Source organism: Trachemys scripta, chromosome 2 (assembly GCF_013100865.1).
Source record: "Trachemys scripta elegans isolate TJP31775 chromosome 2, CAS_Tse_1.0, whole genome shotgun sequence".
Taxonomy (NCBI): domain Eukaryota; kingdom Metazoa; phylum Chordata; order Testudines; family Emydidae; genus Trachemys; species Trachemys scripta.
This window is the reverse complement of record NC_048299.1, coordinates 210,785,876-210,799,515: the sequence shown is the minus strand read 5'-3', so window position 1 is coordinate 210,799,515 and position 13,640 is coordinate 210,785,876. Positions and strand designations below refer to the sequence as shown.

Here is a 13,640-nt window from a genome sequence, read left to right as displayed (position 1 = left end):
TCACTAAAGGGAGATCTGGGGAAAAAAAACTGCCCCAAGGGAAAGATAGTTTATTAACAAATTTTCTCAATTAGAACTACATTGACATACTGGAGATTAGAAAAGAGTAAGAGACCCAAGGAAGACTAATGTTAAATGCACAGTTTATAATTTATAGCATCTTGATAGTGCCATATTTTTCTAGGTTTTCAGCCCAGTTTCTAGAACAGTAGTCCATGTCACCTTGGAGCAAGCTTGCTGGCTCTCTAGTAGAGAGGCCATTACTTTTAATATGCATGGAAACTGAACTACCTACTCACTCTTACAGCTGGTTCCTACGTATCAAGGTGGAACAGGAAAGCCTGCACTGTCAGTGCTGTACCGATTCTGTGAAAGGATCACTTCAGTCTCCAATGGTATTTCAACTCCTTCCCTGAACTCCAAACACCAAGTTTTTAAAGTAAAAAAAACAAACACACACTTTTGAATATGCCCTCTCAGCATATGCATCTCCTGTACAGACTATGCCCCCAAAGCATTTTACATCTTCTGCAACAATACAACATGGGAAAGGGTGAAAGTACTACATATCGAAATGAAAACAGATGTGATTGGATAGTTGTGTCTGACCTACAGGAAGGGTGGCAACAGGGTTTGGTGGGGAAGGAAAGAGGAGAGAGAAAAGATAGCAGAAATTAATTCTTTGAGTAATTCCTGCTAACTCAAATCCCCATGCTTGCCAGCGTGTCACTAACACCTACATTTAAATTTTATTACACTAAGAATAAAAAAAGAAAAATATATTTTAATCCAAAAATTAATTTAGAGCACACCTCGCATTGTATGATGCCATAACCTATGCAAACAGATCTCACATATTTCTCTTTCCATGAAGCACTATAAAGAATACCAGTTCTCCTTGCACAAGAGGCCTCAGATGGCTGTTTTATTCTCTGTAAACGTTCGTGGACAAACAGTTAATTCTGCCCTGGTTATTTTCCCTGTCATAGATGTGCTTATTTTTAGCCATCATGTGATTCTCCAGTATTTTCCAGGCACTGCTTTAGCCATCTGATTCTCACAGGATACTTCAAAGCGAAAGGCAAAACATCCTTCAGACTGAAGAATCTTCTGGAATTTTAACCTAATAAAATTGTTTACATAATAAGTTGTCTTTTGTCCACCAATTTTTGACGCTCCCCACCCCAAAAATACAGTGGCCTATTGAGGTGTGATTTACATTTGGGAATGCTTGCATAAGCTTTCTGAGCTGAAATCCCAACAATCTGATCAGACTATTTTATACAGGCAGAATTAAAATTGGCACAAACAACAAAAAAAGTTGTATTTTAATCCCTCACAACTTTGAGCCTACATCTGTTGACTGTTTACTACATCATAAGGGAAAAACAGGTTATAAGAGAATATTTAAAGGACCTGAGCAATATTGAGCTGGCAGATGGCACTATATATGAGGAACCTGTGGTGCTGGCGGGAAGCCTGTAACGGAGTATATACTGTTGGTACCAATCCTTATGAAAACACGTATGTGTATTCCCCTTGTACAGTGGAATAGTATGTGGTGAAGTGGAGCTCCTTATTCCAGAGTACTGCCACTTCATGTAGTCTGAAAGGTACAATTATCAAATTCCATCCATAGTTCCTACTACATATCAGCTCTTTTTACAAATTGGCTCTGCCTTCCCAAGGAATGAAGGCAACATGAGGTTGGCACAGAAGATTAGTCCCAGGGAACTATTTATGCTACAATTTCCAAGCTGCATTATCCTTGACCTGCCCTGGCTTTTAAGACTGACTGCTCTTTGAAGATGTCAGAGAAAGCTCTTTGGAAAACCTCATTTTTGAAACAAAGTTAATATTTCTTTTCACATTTCTCCTTACTCTTAATTTTTACAAACAAAACAAACTTAGGTTGCTAAATGCAAGTTGGGGAGCAAGCGCAGCTTTTGCACAGATATGGATAAACATCTATTTACAGAAATGGTAAACAGATGCCAAACTCCATCTGGCTCTGAGGGTTTGGCATCAGATTAAGGCACACTGAAAATAATTCTAGCTTGTTACAACTACCTTTTAGGGGTAAACTTTCAAAGCAGCCTTTAGGGATTTAGCAGTTTAATTTTGTTAGTGGGAGATTCCCAGCTAAATCTTTTTGTACTTCTGAAAAAAGAGAACAAAATGTTAGGAAAAGCATTAACTAGTTAGGAATAATATTAAAAGATTTACATAAGTGTCTGATTAAATATAAAATGTTATTTTGTGGAGCAAATCAATATTGGTGTCTCTGCCAACCAGGTAGATATAGATAATATTTCAATCTACCTACATCTATATAGATTTATTGGTGGCTAAATATTAGGGCTGTCAAGCGATTAAAAAAATTAATCATGATTAATCGCACTGTTAAACAACAAGAGAATATCATTTATTTAAATATTTTGGATGCTTTCTACACTTTCAAATATATTGATTTCAATTACAACATAGAATACAAAGTGTATAGTTCTCACTTTATTTTTGATTACAAGTATTACATTGTATAAAAACAAAAGAAATAGTATTTTTCAATTCACCTAATACAAGTACTGTAGTGCAGTCTCTATCATGAAAGTTGAACTTATAAAAGTAGAATTATGTACAAAAAAACCTGCATTCAAAAATAAAACAATGTAAAATTTTAGAGCCGGCAAGTCCACTCAGTCCTACTTCTTGTTCAGCCAATCAAGTTTACATTTGCAGGAGATAATGCTGCCCACTTCTTGTTTACGTCACCTGAAAGTGAGAACAGGCGTTCTCGTGACACTTTTGTAGCCAGCATCGCAAGATATTCACATGCCAGATGTGCTAAAGATTCATGTGTCCCTTCATGCTTCAACCACCATTCCATAGGACACGCGCCCATGCTGATGATGGGTTCTGCTTGATAATGATCCAAAGCATGCAGACTGACTCATGTTCATTTTCATTATCTGAGTCAGATGCCACCAGCAGAAGGTTGATTTTCACCTTTCTGTAGTTTCTGCATCGGAGGAGTGCTCTTTTAAGACTTCTGAAAGCTTGCTCCACACCTCATCCCTCTCAGATTTTGGAGGGCACTTCAGATTCTTAAACCTTGGCTCAAGTGCTGTAGCTAGCTTTAGAAATCTCACATTGGTACCTTCTTTGGATTTTGTCAAATCTGCAGTGAAAATGTTCTTAAAATAAACAACATGTGCTGGGTCATCATTCGAGACTGCTATAACATGAAATATATGTGGCAGAATGCAGGTAAAATAGAACAGGGGACATATAATTCTCCCCCAAGGAGTTCAGTCACAAATTTAATTAACACATTTTTTTTTAAACAAGCGTCATCAGCATGGAAGCATGTCTTCTGGAATGGTGGCCAAAGCATGAAGGGGTATACGAATGGTTAGCATATCTGGCACGTAAATACCTTGCAATGCCAGCTACAAAAGTGCCATGCAAATACCTGTTCTCACTTTCTGGTGACACTGTAAATAAGAAGTGGGCAGCATAATCTCTCGTAATATAAACAAACTTGTTTGTCTTCGCGATTGGCTGAAAAAGAAGTAGGACTGAGTGGACTTTAGGCTCTGAAGTTTTACATAACTTCACTCAAAAACAAAACTATGTAACAAAAAAAATCTACATTTGTAAATTGCACTTTCATGACAAAGATTGCACTACAGTATTTGTATGAGATGAATTGAAAAATACTATTCTTTTGTTTATCATTTTTACAGTGCAAATATTTGTAATAAACAATAATTGAAATTAAAGCATATATAACACAGAATATGATATAAAAATGTAGAAAAACATCAAAAATACTTATTAAATTTCAATTGGTATTCTATTGTTTAATAGTGCGATTAAAACTGCGATTAATTTTTTAAAATTGTGATTGTTTTGCATTAATCGCATGAGTTAACTGCGATTAATCGACAGCCTTACTAAATATATATTAGTCACGTTTCTTGGAATTATTTGACTAATTTATAAAATATATTAGCCAGAATTAAAAGGAAACATATACTTAAAAAATTTTTAAAAACAAGTTTTAGTGTCCACACATCTATCCTGTTCTTGACACTCTAAGCATTATATATCAGCATTCACACACAGATCTGCATCCTCAGGACCCTCCCTGAACCAACATAACCCAAACTTTCAGAAGGGACCTTCTACACTGTATCCACAGAAGTTTTTGTATGTGCTTGCCTGCACACTCATACTTCACAGAGTATGATTAGCATTTTTGTACCAGATGTCACCTTCATTTTTGTGAAGTGCCGAAAATTTGAGACACTAAAAAAATCAATGTTTTTGCATGTACAATGGTTATCCTCGTTTGCAAGCAGATAATCATACAAGTGCAGATATTACAGAACAATTTGAGAGCATTTTTGAAAATCTGACCAATGAAGTTTTCACACACATTTGGAGCAGTTTTAGACCCGTAGAAGAGTGGGAGAATACTCGTTGTATAATTTAGCATTTTGCAGGCAAACTAATGTTAATAGTCAAAAAGGCATCTGCTTTATTTCTAAACGCTTTTAAAAGCGGCTTAATACAATGCACTATGCATGCAAAGAGCATTAAATAGAGTTTTCAAAAGCACTCAGCAGTGACCTAACTCTGCCCCCACTTAAGTAAATGGGAGTTTTACCACGGACTTCAACAGGAACGAAGTTAGACCAATGCTGACTGCATCTGAATATCCCACAAAATGATTTGATTGCAGTGGACAGAATGCAGCTATCTTTATAGGCACATGCAATCAATATCCATTCACACAACTACATCCTCAGGGCACTCCCTGCACTGACGTGATCCAAGAGATCACTCTGCTGCCTACCTGTCAGGAGAGCATCAGAATGGGACCAAGAAGCTCTTGTTGCTTCTTTGTCAGGCTCTAGTATCTGCAATTTTAAGTTTCTCATCCTAGGTTTAGTTGGCGGTTGGTAAAGCTTCCCCTTGGGGAGGCTAGCTCCCTGCCCACCTCTTCCGGCCGAGGGCCTGCCCCCACTCACTGCTCTATACCCCTCCTCCCCCGTGGCCCTGGGGGTGGGGGAGAGCTTGGCTGGGACCGCGGCAGAGCTCTCTGCCCTGGCTGAAGAGCCCCTCCCGCTTCGACTGCAGCCCCACCCCATTCCATCCACCCACGGGCCTGCCTCCATTCCATCTCCACTCTGCCCCTTCCCCTTTGAGGCCAGGCCCCGCACTAGCTCTCCCCCCCCCGCCACCGCCCCAAGATCAGAAAAAGCCTGTGCCGCCACCGCAGCTCCAGAGCTGTAGTGGGCAGCGAGAGCTCCTCCAGCCCTGGGATGTGATGGGGGGAAATTTTTCAGGGGTTCCCAAATCTTGCACTGTCGTTCTCCCCCCCCCCCCACCGCCCTCGACGGTGCAAGGTTTGGCCTCCCCCAGCCTCCATTATGTACCACCTACGCTAGGTTTGCCATGGTGGTTGAAGCATGAAGAACACATGAATCTTTAGCACATCTAGCATGTAAATATCTTGTGACGCAGGCTACAACAGTGCCATGAGAACACCTATTCTCACTTTTAGGTGACATTGTGAACTAGAAGCAGGCAGCATTATCTTCTGCAAATGTAAACAAACTTGTGTGTCTGAGCGACTGGCTGAACAAGAAATAGGACTGAGTGGACTTATAAGCTCTAAAGTTTTACATTGTTTTATTTTTTAATGCAATTATTTTTTGTACATAATTCTACATTTGTAAGTTCAACTTTCATGATAAAGAGATTGCACTACAGTACTTGTATTAGGTGCATTGAAAAATACAATTTTGTTTGTTTTTTTGCGGTGCAAAGATTTGTAATAAAAATAAATATAAAATGAGCTTTGTACACTTTGTATTCTGTTTTATAATTGAAATTAATATATTTGAAAATGTAGAAAGTATCCAAAAATATTTAAATAAATGGTATTCTATTGTTTAATGGTGCGATTAATCGCACAATTAATCGTGATTTTTTTTTAACTGGTTGTCAGCCCTAGTATATACATACAGGATATATTCCTCTTGGGACTCTATTGGTAAGTGCAAATATTCTCATCCAATAAGAGACCTTATTCCTTTAGACAGTGCAATTTACATGACTTAAGACATGACATATTAGTGAAACTAAAATACATGTTACTTAATGGGTTAAACCCACTCTCCAATGAGCTACCAACACTTTTGACTAAACACAGAATCTTGTTCTAGATATAATGGACAACTGACGAAGTATACAAAAATTCTCCATTTGGCATCTGGTAGAAAAAAATATCAGAATAGCTTTGCAGATAAACACTAATTCTGGACTATATTTAAATTAATGGAAAGAAAACCAATGTACTTCGAGTCTTCAAATCCTGCCTAGAAATTGTCAGAAGATCTCTTATTTGTCCCACCCAGCGCTTGAATTGGGGAAATGTCTTGTGTGTCTCCATTTTTCCTCCAGTGTCGCTTTTAATTTTCTTCTTCAAACTAGCAACAGCCTGAAGACTGAGGATATGGCATTACCACCCACACCTCTCTTGCCCAGTTCAAATACTGAAAAGCTATTCCATTTCCTCAGAATCTTCCAGCTATTAGCAACACTCACTAATTCCCTCTGCAGATGGTCTGATTTGGCATCCACGTTAAGCTTATACTTAATAAGTATTTTTAAAACCATTCACTTTGAATTAGCAATAGAGCTTAGCAATTTTCCTTTTTTGAAGGGAGGTAGGGAACTACACTCAGGGAAGTACACACGGAGTTGGCTATCAGGGTTGTTGCCATGGGTGCTAAACCATCACTGAGGATGATGTGGGGGGATGTGTGTGCGCACCAAATCAGGGTCTTTTTTTTGTTTATCCATTCAGGGGGCATCAAAAACATGTCCCACCCTATGTGAGAACACACCTATGGCCATTCCTAAGTACACAAAAGGCACCAGCTCCTCAGAAATTCAGAATGAAAGGTTAAAAATATAGGAGGTACAAAACCAAAATGTAGACGTGTTACAAACCCGACAAGAGGCTGGCAGTGTTTGCCTGAAACACTCCACTGCATTAGCAGATGCTGACCTTGCTGAGAAAGTGGATTAAGTGAGTGTCACTAATTCATGGAGGTAGGTGGTTCAACCCCACACGGATGTAAGGGAGAGTAAGGAGCAGCATGTTCCATCTCTTGGATCTAGGGTTTGGACTGAGGAAGGAACTGTAGAAGCAGCCAAGCCTGGGGTGGAGTTTTGAGCTGAACTTGATGTTATTGTTAATTTAAATGTTGAAGGCAAACTCCAGAAAAGGGTGAGTGTTTGACTCTACACAACGTGTGGATTTTATCTGAGAGCAGGCTGGGAAAGGACTTTCTCCCATCACAAAACTATGAAAAACAGATTAAAGCAACGAGATTGCACTACATGCTTAGGGTTATTTTTAAGATGTTTCTGCTGCCCTCTTGTTCCCTGGTTTAGTCAAAGTGATAAAAAAGCATCTGTTTTGTGACCCACGCTCTATGGATAGTGTAGGAACAATTGAGAAATGGATCTTTGGTGCTTATTCCCATTTCAGATACATGCCGAGTAATAATAATAATAAAAAAAATCAATGATGCCTTTGAAGATATAGGACATTACTGTATGTGGCCCACTTAGAAGATTACTGTGTCTGAATGATCAGCACATTTAAAGATACAAATCAACCCATTTTCTGCTTTTGGGCCAGCACTTAGGATCTGGAAATGTTCCAGTTACCAGAAAACCGGACTATGCTAGCAATTTCCTGTGAAGATGGGGGGGAGGGGACGACTATTTGTTACATTCTTGAGTAGTTTATATCACCCAGGTTCAGCAGCAAAACAGTCGACTGGTTTTGTCTCCAACATTAGGTACACTGGAGTCATGGGATTTAATCTCCCAGACCGTGAAATCTTCAGTAATAATGTGGCAGGTCAAAACAGACCAACAAAATGAATGCCCACAAAAAGTCCATTTATGTAATCTAGGATGGTGAGCCCCAGATAGCGTGAAGTACAAACACAAAGAGCGTGGTGGCTACATGTTGAAAAACCATTTCTAATTTGACCCCATATTTATATAAACTATTGACAGCAGATTAAGACATTACTATACCATTATCCGTAAAATGGGAATGGAAATCTCCAAGATTTACAATACCTGCAGTGGGGGAGTTTGCATGATGGGACTTTTTTGGTAAGTTAAAGATCTGTTCACCGGGATCTGGTGGGGGGAGAGCATCTTGGCCTTGTCGAGCCACGACAGGATCATACTCTTTACCGTCATAGTTGGCATCAAAGAACTTCTTAAACCATTGGATAAAATCTAAGTTGTCTTGGAAGCGCCCTTTCACCAATTTCTCCACTGGAATCACCTGTAAAATACAATGGTAAAAGGTTCCATTAACACTGCATTGCCAGTACATACGTATTTCTCAGATTATCTAACAATTTAACTACCAATGTGGTGTCTCCTGCATCATTCTGGATTAAGAGTTATATGGTTAAGGTCTTCTCAGCTTTGTGTGTAGTTATATATAAAGCCCCTTTAAATACTCATTTTCTAGCACTATTTTCCCATGAACGATATTAAGCTAACCTCTCAATAGTGCATGTTCTTCTAAAAGGTAGAAGTACCAGTAGTATGATACCATAGTACAGAGTCTTGCAACCTGACCCAAACCCCACGGGACCCCATCTACAAGTGTCAGATTCAGCTCGGGTCTGAAAACAACCCAACACATTTTGGCTTGACTCAGTTAGTCTCTCATTTCCTCCTGCCCATAGGGTTGGTGAGGCAAGGTGGCAGAGGCTGCTGAGTGCCCTGCTCCTTCTGGCCATGGTTGTGCTGCGCTGTGTGCGCCATGGAGCGAGCGTGCTGTGGAACTGTAACATCTATTATGTTGTAGCACATACAGCACAGTGGAATGGGGGCAGCCGGCTGCACTGGTACATGTAGACACTGCTGTGACGACCCCAGAAGCAGGAGGTGGATGGAGATGGATTGTGGGTGCAGGGAGCCCCCACCAGGCCAAACCCCAAGGATGAGAAGGCAGCAGTGTTGACACAAGTTGGGAAAGTGGGGAGGAATGTCAGATTTCGGTTGGATCAGGTCTGAAAACACCTTGACACTCAGGTTGGATTTGGGCAGCCATGAGCTAGTCAAGTTTGGGATGGACTTTAAAATTAGGCCTGTGCAGATCTCTACCATTGTACATAAGCCTTTACAACTGTTCTTCCTCAGATATGCTCCTTTTAGCTTTGAGTGACAACTGGGTTGCATGTAGCCAGTCTGAAACGACTGTCATCTTTAACAAGTAGTAATGGGGAGTCTGTTGGAGATTTTAGTTAACATATTTCATGCGATTAGATGTATGTCCTAAAAATGAACAATTTCTTCAAAAAGCAAAGGGTCAGAATCTGGCTTGCTCTGAGTAGATGTGCAAGGAGCTGTCAGAACACAGGAAATCCTCTTTCACACTGCCCTGTGTGGTGGGGAAACAGAATCTCAAGTGTTCTCATTAGACAAACCTATGTAAGCACCGTTAGTGGTAGGTATGTCTGCAAAAGGCTTACAGAATCATAGAAGTGTAGGGCTGGAAGAGACCTCAAGGTATCATCTAATTGCTCCCCCTGTCCTGAGGCAGGATTAAGTAAACCTAAACCATCCCTGGCAGGTGTTTCTCTAACCTGTTCTTAAAAACCTCCAGCGATGAGGATTCCACAACCCCTTGAAAACCTATTCCAGTTCTTAACTATACTTACTGTTACAAAGTTCTCTCTAATAGCTAATCTCAATCTCCCTTGCTGGACATTTATTCAATTACTTCTTGTTCTACCCCCAGTGGCCAGGAATACAACTGATCACCATTCTCTTTATAATAACCTTTTTCATATTTAAAGACTTATGTCGTCCTCCTTCAGCCTCTCTTCTCTAAACTAAACACGCCCAATTCTTTCAACCTTTCCTCATCATTATCGCCTACAAATGTAAACAAACTTGTTTGTCTGAGCGATTGGCTGAATAAGAAATAGGACTGACTGGACTTACAGGCTCTAACGTTTTACATTGTTTTACATTGTTTTTTTTTTTTTTTTTTGTGCTCCCCTCTGGACTCTCTCCAATTTGTCCACATCTTTCTTAAAGTGGGGTGCCCACGATACTGTACGTCTCCAAAAGGGAAAGAAGCTGCTCCTTGGTGCACTCCTACAAAATCCTCAGAAGCATTCTGCCCACCTGTGTCCTGCGCAAGAAGATTGTCACCAACCAACACTGCTATGCCCTGGCACCCTCCACCCTGCCTCTGTAGTGAAGCAATGGATTTAAAAGCCACAATGGAGTTCAAACTCATCTATATTTTTGAAATACACACTCATTCTAATACTGAGGTACTAATCTGATCATTCCCACCCCACCTTCCACACATGCTGTATATAGAATGGTTTGTTTACATGCAAGAGTTCGGGAAACTGCCCATGGAGTTTTAATGAGCTATAATGGAGACAGAGAAAGTCTCTTCTGAATCAATATCTTGTGAATTCTTCACCAATGAAGATAAACCTTTACAAATATAGATGTTTTGTACATGCAAAACTGAAACATAACAGCATTTTAAACTTATTCAGTTTAGTTTCTCATGTTGCTACTGCTTACACAAACTGGGCAAATTCATGTTGAGAAACAGTTAATCTTATACCACTTCAAATTTAGTCTGATAAAACGTGTGATAGGATCCTATCTGCACACAGAATATACACCTGATTGTATCAAAGGGAAGTAGCCTGGAGAACACAGAGGATGGGTCAACATGATTGATTAAAGTCAGGGAAAGGAAAGGTAAAGACATAGTTAGCTTTACAGAACAAATAATGCACAACAGGTGAGAGACTAAACACCACAAAGAACAAATATTGAAAAAAAAGCTTCATTTGTCAATGTCTATTTTGCTAGGAAAGTCGACCTGCTTGGAGAAAATGCTGATTACACATTTTATATGTTTTCTACATTTAAGATAGGCAGGGCGTTGTTTGATTTGTTTATAGGTAATGTTCAAAGGTAAATTCTGGATAGATTGCATGGTTTCATATGTTTTAAGGCCAAAGGGACTAATAGGATCATCTTCTCGGAACTCCTTCATAACAGGCCATAGAAGCATCAAACCCATATCTTGTGGTTGAGGTAGTTTGTTTGTTTATTTATTTAAAGAAAGACATCCAATCTTGATTTAATGACTTACCAAGCAACATGGTTCCATCATTTGGAAAGTTGTTCCAATAGTTAAAAATGTGCAACTCTTCATATCCTACCGTGAGTAAGTAGTATTCAGTACAACGATAGATACAGAATGCTTGTTGTTTACTTCTATTGGGAATTCTGAGTGTCACCACACATGATCTTGAGTTTTCCCCTCACCTTATGAGGATCCCAGTATTTATTCATTTTAAGGATCTTCCAATGGATAGCATTTTATCATGAAGCCCTCTTGTGAACTTGGGGACCTAATGAGTGGTAATTTTAAAATTATTGACAACTAACTATTTTGGGCCCAGTTTTTCACCTTGAGCACTAAGGGTTCCTGTTTACACATTTTCTGCCTTTGTACCCAAATAACCATTTTTAGATGTCAAAATGCCAGTGAGAGCATCTAAATACAGAACTGGGATCTCTAATTCAGGCTTTAGAGGTTGAAAAACTGGATCTGGTTATTATCATTTTGGTTCCCAATGTCCATTGTACACTATGCAGTATAGAAAATTGTTTTGTAAAACATTACAATTATTTAAATATTAAAAACGTACCTTATCCACATTCATTCTTTTAAATGATGCTTGCAGAAGTTTGAAATTGTGAATGTACTCATGCTCCAGCTTTGCCTGAAATTTTACTTTCTTCAAGCTAATGCACCCTGGGAACAACATGTCCATGAACTGGCAGTAAGCTGCTCCTATAACAAGAAAATGCATTGACATTAATCTTGATGCACCCAGCTATAACTAAGTGGCATTTATAGTCAGAAAAGAAAGTAACCATGCTTAATAGCTACTGCTGTAATTCATTTCTAGTGCCATGTACCCAACGCCTATCTGTCCACTACAATGTTGAATAGTGTAAGTGGCCTATTAATATCTATATTATTTTCATTCAGTCTGGATGCACCAAGCACTGTCGTGTAACATCTAAAGGATGACCGTGACTGAGGCAAAGTAAATCATTCTTCCATTTACAACTGGCGTTGTAGAATCCCTATACACAGTAGGGCTGCCTGCACAGCAAGTAAAGTCCCTAGCTCAGTTTAAATGGAAGCCACCTAATAAGTGTCTTCAGACCCCTACAGCTTCCCAAAGTTGGATCAAGGGAAAATATGTGTGTTTCCTGGAACCAAAGAAATCAATGGCATTGATATAAGGTAGCTTGCTCAGTTCGCAGCCAATCCTATTCAGTGCCCTCAAGTAGAGGCTTAAAATGAGAGAGCAAAAATGAGAGAATGCAAAGTGACATAAATACAGGCTGGAAAAAAGAGTTTCAGAATTATGGCATCTAAGGCCATTTCTCCCCCCCCCCCCCCCCCCCCCCCCCCGCTCCCCCTTCCCCAAAACAAAATCCTGCAATTTTTCATCTCTAAAGCTCAAAATGTAAACATTTGGCTAAGGAGACACTCAGAGTCATCTCATTGCCCCAAGCGTTCAGATATTGGGCTCTTCTTACTGCTGCCAGTTTTAATTCTTTCACAAAACAGCGTTACTAAATTTAGCATGAGGGTTCATTGAATTTAGATGCTAGCCAGACGGGATAAAAATGTGCAACTACACAAATATGCAGGAAAATTAAAAAAATAAAATAAAAAGGTGAATTAACTAGGAATATATAGGTAGCACTTTGTTACACCTAGTGACCTTTCCCTTAAAAGGTCCTTATGTCACAGCAGCACCATCATTGGGGAAGGGGGGAATCTTTACTAACGAGACATGAAAATGTCATGACATTTTGGTGATGTGCTAAAAATGTGGGGAGGGGAAATTAGGGCATGGGGGGGGGGGTTGAAGAGAAAACAACTCAGATTCTTTGTGGAACAATGATGTCCTCTACCATGGGAGAGTATTCCACTGTATTAGCATATTTAAGGTCAATTTTCAGATGTGCATAGGCTCAACCACCTATATATCTGTGTATGAAAGTCAAATAATTGCACATTAAAAACTATTTGCACAATAAGTTTTTAAACTTTTTGTGCAAATAGTATTTATCAAAAGGGCTGTTTTGTGCAATCAACTGATGTATGGGGCAGGTCTAACAGGCACAACTTGGGTATCTGCTTTTAACAATTTGGCTCAGTGTCACACAAATATTCTTTTTTAATCAAAGTTTTAGAAATTGTTTGTAGTCTTACAAGGTGACAGATGTGTTTGATCCTAGATTATCCTCTATTTATCTACAGGACAGATACAGCACAGATAGCAACAGTTGAAACTCTACCACACTTTTCTATCAATATGCCTCAAACATGTTCTGGAGGGCCCATTATCCTCTATACTCAGTCAACCATCATATGAAGGGAGGCAGAGACCATCTTCCAGAAAAGAAAAAATAAAACAGTTTGAGCTAGAGTCACAGGAAAACGAGTTACA

At 39.4% G+C, this 13,640-nt stretch overlaps 1 protein-coding gene across 3 annotated transcripts in view; it reads right to left on the bottom strand.

The window, feature by feature from the left end:
* The window catches only part of MAPRE2 (microtubule associated protein RP/EB family member 2), a 145,482-nt gene that overhangs the window by 26,321 nt on the left and 105,521 nt on the right, over window positions 1–13,640 (bottom strand). For all 3 annotated transcript variants that reach the window (XM_034762886.1, XM_034762885.1, XM_034762887.1), the window contains 2 exons: window positions 11,814–11,959; window positions 8,176–8,389 (listed from right to left, as the gene is read on the bottom strand). In XM_034762886.1, coding sequence (XP_034618777.1) covers window positions 8,176–8,389; window positions 11,814–11,959 — 360 coding nt within the window. The remainder of the gene's footprint in view (window positions 1–8,175; window positions 8,390–11,813; window positions 11,960–13,640) is intronic.